The sequence below is a fragment of the Nematostella vectensis genome, chromosome 1, assembly GCF_932526225.1.
Source record: "Nematostella vectensis chromosome 1, jaNemVect1.1, whole genome shotgun sequence".
Classification (NCBI taxonomy): domain Eukaryota; kingdom Metazoa; phylum Cnidaria; class Anthozoa; order Actiniaria; family Edwardsiidae; genus Nematostella; species Nematostella vectensis.
Window position 1 is genome coordinate 13,642,767 of NC_064034.1, and position 10,333 is coordinate 13,653,099.

At 39.1% G+C, this 10,333-nt stretch overlaps 2 protein-coding genes across 2 annotated transcripts; one reads left to right on the forward strand and one right to left on the reverse strand.

The window, feature by feature from the left end:
- Positions 1–5: 5 nt before the first annotated feature.
- Positions 6–4,190, reverse strand: LOC5515845 (UDP-galactose translocator). Its single transcript, XM_048730842.1, has 5 exons — positions 4,118–4,190; positions 3,128–3,267; positions 2,660–2,857; positions 1,562–1,790; positions 6–1,307 (listed from the first exon to the last, which is right to left on the reverse strand). Exons 1-5 carry the CDS (start codon positions 4,182–4,184, stop codon positions 856–858), a joined length of 1,086 nt encoding a protein of 361 aa, XP_048586799.1. The 5' UTR covers positions 4,185–4,190; the 3' UTR covers positions 6–855.
- Positions 4,191–4,208: 18 nt separating this feature from the next.
- LOC5515853 (UDP-N-acetylglucosamine transporter) lies at positions 4,209–10,302 on the forward strand. Its single transcript, XM_048730843.1, has 2 exons — positions 4,209–4,856; positions 8,869–10,302. The coding sequence occupies exons 1-2, from the start codon at positions 4,404–4,406 to the stop codon at positions 9,484–9,486; spliced, it is 1,071 nt and encodes a 356-aa protein (XP_048586800.1). The 5' UTR covers positions 4,209–4,403; the 3' UTR covers positions 9,487–10,302.
- The last annotated feature ends 31 nt before the right edge of the window (positions 10,303–10,333 follow it).

A 10,333-nucleotide genomic window follows, 5' to 3' on the forward strand; every position in this document is an offset into this window, starting at 1 on the left:
TACTGTTAAATAAATTTTTTTATAAGATTAAAATTTGAGATACAGGACTTCTTCATCTGTTAGGAATATTAGTTTTGGCAAATATAATCCCTCGATGTTACTTTGCTATATAATAGAAGTCATGGTCTTTTGTAGAAGTATAATAATATCGCATTTATAAAATGTCGACCTTTTGTTGACAAAGATTTATCGCAAATATGTTAGGGTTCTGTTCTATGTCCAGGAGAATATTCAGGTGTAGAACTGGCAAAGACAGTAGTTTTTCGACAATTTTTCAACAAGTGTAGTGTGAATGAGCCTACATGAACAGTGCCGTACCGCCTGTAGCTGGGAGGGGGGGGGGCTCGGGGTCTTTAATGTCTCTGTATCGTGAGCCCCCCCCCCCCCCCCCGGTATTTCAAGGTCCGTTACGCCCCTGTTGAACCATTGCATTTAAAAAATACAATAGCTTTGCAATTTAGCATTCTCGTAGAACTAGTGCTATGTTTTCTGCATATGCCTTGATTTTATACAGCTTATCTGTAGTTATACCAAATATATATCTAGTATACCATCGGGGAACCAGTAGTCAGCGCTGGGTCCTCGAACACGGAATGAAGACGTCGTTGAAGAAAAAAAAAGGATTGTTCTCAAATCACAAACAGACAAAAACGCATAAAGTCCAAGTTGTGAAGATTATGGAACTTACAATAATACAGGATACTGTTATTACTTATACAAAGAGGTTAGTAGATCTTTACAAGGTAAAAACGAATAAATTAGTTTGCACTGCACATAACAACTCCTTTTGAAGGGTCAGACGATTTTGACACAATCTTCAGTTCTACACCTCAAAATTCCCCCGGGTACTGATTGCTATGACTGCTTTTCCGACTTTACCGAACTCTCGACACCGTTCGAGACATTAGCTTGTGCCTTAGTGGCCCTGACCTGCCCCTTACTGTACAACACTATAGCGATAATAACAAGACTTGCCCCTGATACGAACTCTACCGACAGCTTAAAACCGAACATGTACACAGACATTATACATGAGAGAACAATCGCCACAGCAGCAGCAAAGCCTTTGAGGATATTATCGGCATATTTCACCACAATTCCAACCAGAAGACCGCCAAATACTTGGGAGAATACTATGCCGTAGACTAGAGGCCCATAGCCGAAGAAGAAGCCTTTTTGTTTCACGGCCGCCCCATCATTATAGGCGACACCTAACAGGGCGATAATTGCGCCAAAAAAGGCAAGCTGTAGGTTTCGGGCCCATAGTGGTGTCTGTGTTGCCTTTAAGGTCTTCTCAAAGTAAACACCTGAAAGACAAAAAAAAAAAAGACAAAAAAAGTAGCATACTTTCTCAATAAAATGTCTGGACCTGATTCCAACAGTATAAGTGTTTGTTTATTATTACTAATGATTTAATGAACGTTTACCATCAGAAAGTTGCTGAAAAACCTGACATCAAGAACAGCACATAAGAGCAGTAAACACCCCAACCACAACATTTTTTTTTTCTCCCAGACAGGGTCACAAAACAGTACTTTCTGTTAATGGAACAAGGATTTACCTGCAAATCCAGAGCAGATACAAGAAGCAACCACTGCCGCAAGACCAAGAAGGGAGTTCTGCTTAATTGAGTGGTGAGTTTTCAGTTGATTGCCGTTGTCTTGAAGCTGGACTATTGAGACCCCAACAAACAGCAACATCAGAGAAAACCACTGCATCTTGCTTAGGTGTTTCTTTAGCATCAGAACAGACATCAATGCTGTTGACAAGATCTTTAGCTGATATGTCACCTATAATAAAAATAGAGGGTATTTATAAAATGGTTAACATTTTTTTAACCTTTTCATCATAATCCCAATTACCACTTAGTAGACCCGATTTCTATTTTTTACAACATTACAAGAAAATTGCCCTGTTTATCATGTTTTTGCAACTTACAGTGCAACCTGCAAACCATTTCAGGAAATTAGGCAATAAATGTGTTTCCTTTCTCATGGAGGAGAAGAAGGCGAGCACCATAAGTTAAAATTTTTGCAAGGTGCAAAAAAATGTAAGCAGCATGAATCATCAGTTTGAAACCTGCAAAATGTTTTATTCCTCACCATTGCTGGGCATGTTGCAGTAAAATTTGCCTCATGCTACATGACCTTTAGGGTTAGGGTCATAGAGAGTAGTTATAAAACAGTATTTCTGGTAAATAAAAGAAGATGATAGACATTCTGTTTGTGGATGACCACTGGATTCCGGGGGAGGGGGGGGGGAAGGAGGGCACTCCTGGCACGGTCAACAAAAATTCTTACCACTAGGAGATAGCAAATTGGGTATGGTCAAAGGGATTTTCAACCCTTAGAGATGGCAGAATCACAAAAAAAAACCTTTAACGCGTACTTAGAACTTAGGAATAGCGATTGGTTGAATTTTATACCCTAAGAGATAACAGAATTGGAAAAAAACCCGTTAAACATCACCTTAGAATAGCAATTGGGCAAATTTTAATTCCTAAGAGTCAGAAGCTTAGCCTGTAACTTAACACCATACAGACCCCAAGTGAAGGTAAAACCCACAGACGAAAAACGATGTTATTTCATAGGTACGTGTATGCTGATCATTTGAACCCTAAGTCTAACCAAACGAAAACTAGAAGGGTCATATGACTAACCTGGAATACAGCAGCATCAAGATTGGATATGGCGACATACTGCAAATTATTTTGTACAGTGTATATAAGGGCTGGTACAGCCATCAACATCATGTCCTTGGTTTGGCCAAATGTAGAGGAGTAGACATACTTTAGCCACTCTATGGGGTCCTTTTTCTCCCAAAGCATTACCACAAGGGAGACAATGCCTTTAACAACCTGAAAAATACAGAACACTTGACTATAAAATAAAATAAACAATGCAAGGTTTCTTTTACTATTAGAAAATGTGTCATTGATAGATTAAACACAATCTTGATTACCTAACAAAAGGATTTTCAATATTGAGAAGAGGTAAACAAAAAGCACTGAAGCACAATAGACTAGAATAAATAAGAAGAGATAATATAGTAGTAAATATAAACAAAACATAGGGAAGGTTCTTAGCTAAGAATCCCTTCATACAATCAACTAATAAATCACACCAACCTCAGTTATAGCTACCACAGTGCTAGCAATATAGAGCTCCCCTGGTATAGTCCTACTGTACCGTATAGTGAGAATAAGAGAGGCATTCTGGATGGCAAGAATTGCTAAGCTCAGGTACTTGATGCTGAACAGACCATACCCTGCAATGGAAGAAATAATAAGTTTTATTGCCATAATGGTTTTGGTTTTTGCTATAGCCTGTGTGCCGACAGCAAAAACTTTCTGTAATAATATGAGGATGCATCGCAGGCTATTGTTGCTATAGCCTATGTGTATCTGTCAATCACTCAATCACTCAAGTTTATTTCATCAAATAATAGTATAAAAAATAGTGATGATGAGGAGTCTACTCATGAAACAAATTCCTACACATAGGCTATTGTTCCTAGAACCCTTTGGAAACTATCATTTAAGAAAATATATAAATAAAAGTTATTAATGGCAAAGTAGCCTGCTTGCAGGCAGTACTCAGTGTTATCATCCCAGAAAACGATATCAGTTCGCTGACCGGGTGCTGTCTTGTATTTTGAGCTGCGCAGTTCCAGGGGCTAGCACAAAAAACAGACGCAGGAAAGGGGGAAAAGGAAAGAGAAGTGGGCTTATTCTCTGGGGGAGAGGGGAGCGACTTGACTAAAGTTGGGGGGATCATTGCAAATTGCAGACTAATTATAAATGTTGAATGGGGTCCTCAATTTGCATTTGGCTGGGTTTTGATCAAATGTATGTTTTTATCTCGCGAATTCTTTATGATAGAGATCATTACGAGTACTGTAAACTATAGTATATTTGTATAAGCTTGCTGTTTAGTGCGCGTCATCACAAATCGTCAACCAGACAACAAAGCAAATTTCAAAGGGACTCGAAATCAACAAACAATATCAGCTTTTGATTTACCCGGATACTAAGTTTAAAATAACACATTCGATTAGTATTGCCTTCGTGTACTATTGAAACGGAGAAATATATGTTTTTTTTCTTAACCAAACTTACCGCTATCCGGTACCGGCGAAGCCATTGCTCTACCGCGATTATCTTGGTCAGCTGAATTTTTAGGCATGCGCAGATTAAATACGAAGCAGTACAAGTAACGCCTGGTGGTTTTAGACTTTTAAAACGGGATACGAACATTTTCGTTTCTGCGAACAAACAAAATCATGGAATTTCAATATGTTTATGTAACTAAAAGTTGACTAGGCAATAAGAAAATGCTTTCTTTTTATATGTGAGTATGGAAGATCAACACTTACCAGTGATCCCCAGTTTCTAAGTCAAGAAAATGGATAAAGTTAGGAGGAGCAATTTGGTTCCCTCGCCATCCGAAACGAGAAAACAACCAATGCGAATAGAATCTTCAACAGCGTCTATTACCATAGGGTATCCAAGTCCTTCTAAAAAGCGGTCCGATGGAATGGCAACCAAAACACTGGTGTTCTTTATTCTTACGTTTCAAGCCGCGTGTTACTTTTTAATGGTCAGATATTCGCGTACTAGAAAGGGGAACATGTATTTCTCCTCGACTGTTGTTGTTATTACGGAACTTGTGAAGCTTTGTTTTTCCGTTGTCGTCATCTTCTGTCAGAGCCCACGAAACTTTGGAGATTTTTTAATCGACAAGTTATTCTCTCAGCGCTGGACATTCTTGAAATTGTCTATTCCTTCCTTGCTCTACACCATGCAGAATAATTTGCTGTACCTTGCGATGACTCATCTAGATGCCGCCACATTTCAGGTTATAACATCCTTATATTGGTTGACCTACTCTACACATGTCGATTTTGGACTCAACAGATTTTTATGTCAAGCCAATTTTTACCTTCTACCTATACACCATACTCGGGGACACTATACACCATACTAGGGAAACACTATACACCATACTAGGGAGACACTATACACCATACTAGGGAGACACTATACACCATACTAGGGAGACACTATACACCCTACTAGGGAGACACTATACACCATACTAGGGAGACACTATACACCATACTAGGGAGACACTATACACCATACTAGGGAGACACTATACACCATACTAGGGCGACACTATACACCATACTAGGGAGACACTATACACCATACTAGGGGACACTATACACCATACTAGGGAGACACTATACACCATACTAGGGAGACACTATACACCATACTAGGAAGACACTATACACCATACTAGGGAGACACTATACTAGGGCGACGCTATACACCATACTAGGGAGACACTATACACCATACTAGGGGACACTATACACCATACTAGGGAGACACTATACACCATACTAGGGAGACACTATACACCATACTAGGGGACACTATACACCATACTAGGAAGACACTATACACCATACTAGGGAGACACTATACACCATACTAGGGAGACACTATACACCATACTAGAGAGACACTATACACCATACTAGGGAGACACTATACACCATACTAGGGAGACACTATACACCATACTAGGGAGACACTATACACCATAATAGGGAGACACTATACACCATACTAGGGGACACTATACACCATACTAGGGAGACACTATACATCATACTAGGGAGACAATATACACCATACTAGGGAGACACTATACACCATACTAGGGGACACTATACACCATACTAGGGAGACACTATACACCATACTAGAGAGACACTATACACCATACTAGAGAGACACTATACACCATACTAGGGAGACACTATACACCATACTAGGGAGACACTATACACCATACTAGAGAGACAATATACACCATACTAGGGAGACACTATACACCATACTAGGGAGACACTATACACCATACTAGGGAGACACTATACACCATACTAGGGAGACACTATACACCATACTAGGGAGACACTATACACCATACTAGGGGACACTATACACCATACTAGGGAGACACTATACACCATACTAGAGAGACACTATACACCATACTAGAGAGACACTATACACCATACTAGGGAGACACTATACACCATACTAGGGGACACTATACACCATACTAGGGAGACACTATACACCATACTAGGGAGACACTATACACCATACTAGGGGACACTATACACCATACTAGGAAGACACTATACACCATACTAGGGAGACACTATACACCATACTAGGGAGACACTATACACCATACTAGTGAGACACTATACACCATACTAGGGAGACACTATATGCCATACTAGGGAGACACTATACACCATACTAGGGAGACACTATACACCATACTAGGGGACACTATACACCATACTAGGGAGACACTACACCATACTAGGGGACACTATACACCATACTAGGGAGACACTATACACCATACTAGGGAGACAATATACACCATACTAGGGAGACACTATACACCATACTAGGGGACACTATACACCATACTAGGGAGACACTATACACCATACTAGAGAGACACTATACACCATACTAGAGAGACACTATACACCATACTAGGGAGACACTATACACCATACTAGAGAGACAATATACACCATACTAGGGAGACACTATACACCATACTAGGGAGACAATATACACCATACTAGGGAGACACTATACACCATACTAGGGAGACACTATACACCATACTAGGGAGACACTATACACCATACTAGGGGACACTATACACCATACTAGGGAGACACTATATGCCATACTAGGGAGACACTATACACCATACTAGGGAGACACTATACACCATACTAGGGGACACTATACACCATACTAGGGAGACACTACACCATACTAGGGGACACTATACACCATACTAGGGAGACACTATACACCATACTAGGGAGACAATATACACCATACTAGGGAGACACTATACACCATACTAGGGGACACTATACACCATACTAGGGAGACACTATACACCATACTAGAGAGACACTATACACCATACTAGAGAGACACTATACACCATACTAGGGAGACACTATACACCATACTAGAGAGACAATATACACCATACTAGGGAGACACTATACACCATACTAGGGAGACAATATACACCATACTAGGGAGACACTATACACCATACTAGGGAGACACTATACACCATACTAGGGAGACACTATACACCATACTAGGGGACACTATACACCATACTAGGGAGACACTATACACCATACTAGAGAGACACTATACACCATACTAGAGAGACACTATACACCATACTAGGGAGACACTATACACCATACTAGGGGACACTATACACCATACTAGAGAGACACTATACACTATACTAGAGAGACACTATACACCATACTAGGGGACACTATACCACATACTAGGGAGACACTATACACCATACTAGGGAGACACTATACACCATACTAGGGAGACACTATACGCCATACTAGGGAGACACTATACACCATACTAGGGAGACACTATATGCCATACTAGGGAGACACTATACACCATACTAGGGAGACACTATACACCATACTAGGGGACACTATACCACATACTAGGGAGACACTATACACCATACTAGGAAGACACTATACACCATACTAGGGAGACACTATCCACCATACTAGGGAGACGCTATACACCATACTAGGGAAACACTATACACCATACTAGGGGACACTATACACCATACTAGGGAGACACTATACACCATACTAGGGAGACACTATACACCATACTAGGGAGACACTATACACCATTCTAGGGAGACACTATACACCATACTAGGGAGACACTATACACCATTCTAGGGAGACACTATACACCATACTAGGGAGACACTATACACCATTCTAGGGAGACACTATACACCATACTAGGGAGACACTATACACCATACTAGGGAGACACTATACACCATATTAGGGAGACACTATACACCATACTAGGGAGACACTATACACCATACTAGGGGACACTATACACCATACTAGGGAGACACTATACACCATACTAGAGAGACACTATACACCATACTAGAGAGACACTATACACCATACTAGGGAGACACTATACACCATACTAGGGAGACACTATACACCATACTACGGAGACACTATACACCATACTAGGGAGACACTATACACCATACTAGGGAGACACTATACACCATACTAGGGAGACAATATACACCAGCATTCTAGGGAGAATCCATACACCAGCATTCTAGGGAGAATCCATACACCAGCATTCTAGGGAGAATCTAGACACCAGCATTCTAGGGAGAATCTAGACACCAGCATTCTAGGGAGAATCTATATACCAGCATTCTAGGGAGAATCTATACACTAGCATTCTAGGGAGAATCCATACACCAGCATTCTAGGGAGAATCTATACACCAGCATTCTAGGGAGAATCTATACACCAGCATTCTAGGGGGAATCTATACATCAGCATTCTAGGGAGAATCTATACACCAGCATTCTAGGGAGAATCCATACACCAGCATTCTAGGGAGAATGCTGTATACTAGGGAGACACTGTATGCTTTTACGGTACTTAAAACATACGACATCATGACAGCTAGTTTTTATCCTAAATAATAATAATAATAATAATCTTTATTGCCTTAGATAAATCAACATGTCTAAGTTTACAAAATGTAGGAGAAACCGATTATAAGTAAATGCGCTACATCAAAGGAGGAAAGCCGACAGCCCTTGTGCCATCCTGGCCATTCCGGTGTATTTGATAATATAATTACGGTTTAATTATATCATTGTTGTTTTTTCTTCTTTCCAGATAACCAACCAGTTAAAGATAATGACCACTGCATTGTTCTCCATCCTTCTTCTCAACAAGAGCATCTCACGCAAGCGTTGGTTCTACTTACTCATGCTGATGATAGGTGTGGCTGTAGTTGAGATTGAACTACACCGCAAAATTGCTGCAAAAATGAACAAAAAGGAAGCAGATGCTGCTTCAAAATCCTTCCTCATTGGATTTCTATCAGTATTGGCTGCATCGGTTATCTCTGGATTTGCTGGTGTGTTTTTAGAGAAAATAGTCAAACACAAGAGCACATCCTTATGGATCATGAATGTTCATTTGTACTCTTGGGGGGTTTGCTTGGGGGTATTGGGGGTAGTACTCAAGGATGGGTACCAAATCTCTCAGCTTGGGTTTTTCTATGGTTATGATTCAGTTGTATGGACAGTAGTTGCCCTGGCCTCTGCTGGTGGTATTTTGGTGTCCTTGGTTTTGAAATATGCAAGTACTATCACCAAAGGTTTTGCTACGTCTTGTGCCATAGTGTTGTCAAGTCTTGCATCTGTTATTATATTTGGATTTGATCCAAGCATTTATTTCATTTTAGGAGCCTTTCTTGTTGTTTTTGCTGTTATTCTTTATGGCATTTAATAATATTTATTGAACTAATAATACAAATCTAGGGCTGGTGTAAACATTAATATGTTTACATAGTATTTTAGTATTAGTTTTAATATTTAAAAAAAATTCATTTTTTTTTTAAATTTAAAATATTCAAAGGCCTGCTATGGCCTTAGGACAGGAATACTTTAATTATACTGAACAAAACTATTTTAAATTGAATAAGGGAAATTATTTCAAATGATTTTTGGAATAACATATGTGATATTATCAATCAATCTATTTTCAAAACATGTTTTACAATGATAGTTTCAAATTAATAAAATGAACAAGTGATTGACATATTTTTTTTTATAGAATGGCTTTTAAAAACCCGCGAAATACTATTTAGTTTATTTAGTACTAATGCACTGTAATGTCTTTGTTCTCTTTTGTTCTTGCTTGACTATTACACTTTAACAATTGCATTTTGTTGCACGGGATTTTGAAAACCACTCTATTATACATAATTACATCCTTTTGATCTCCTTGTGTCTTTTGGTTGTCTGAAAATGACTAGTTTTGTCTAAAAGCTTAGTTTTATTAGTTTTAAAGCGACTTTAGTCTTTGGTAAACTTTCATTGCAAGGTTTGTCTTTGAAAAAAGTTAGATGTTCTAATTAATGATAAAAAAGTGCTTGGTGTGTAGTTTGAGATTATAAGGCATTGTCTTTTTCATGTTTGGGACTTTGGGCTAGGGAATCAACACTAGATACCACATTTAGATCACTTTGATGTATGCCATCAAATAAAAAATAAGTATACAAGATATAGTGGCATGGGAAATAAAATTTTGGTTTGGAATTAATGTTCTACTGTGTAATCTTTTTACTGTGTCA

Bases quoted from the DNA above. Each gene is read 5' to 3' on its own strand.
- LOC5515845 (XM_048730842.1), bottom strand. From the start codon at position 4,184: ATGCCTAAAAATTCAGCTGACCAAGATAATCGCGGTAGAGCAATGGCT. The intron at 3,268-4,117 runs GTAAGTTTGGTT...CTTCCATTGCAG, and splicing joins TTCGCCGGTACCGGATAGCG to GGTATGGTCTGTTCAGCATC. The intron at 1,791-2,659 runs GTTAGTCATATG...TTTTTATTATAG, and splicing joins TTGATGCTGCTGTATTCCAG to GTGACATATCAGCTAAAGAT.
- LOC5515853 (XM_048730843.1), top strand. From the start codon at position 4,404: ATGGATAAAGTTAGGAGGAGCAATTTGGTTCCCTCGCCATCCGAAACG. The intron at 4,857-8,868 runs GTTATAACATCC...TCTTCTTTCCAG, and splicing joins TAGATGCCGCCACATTTCAG to ATAACCAACCAGTTAAAGAT.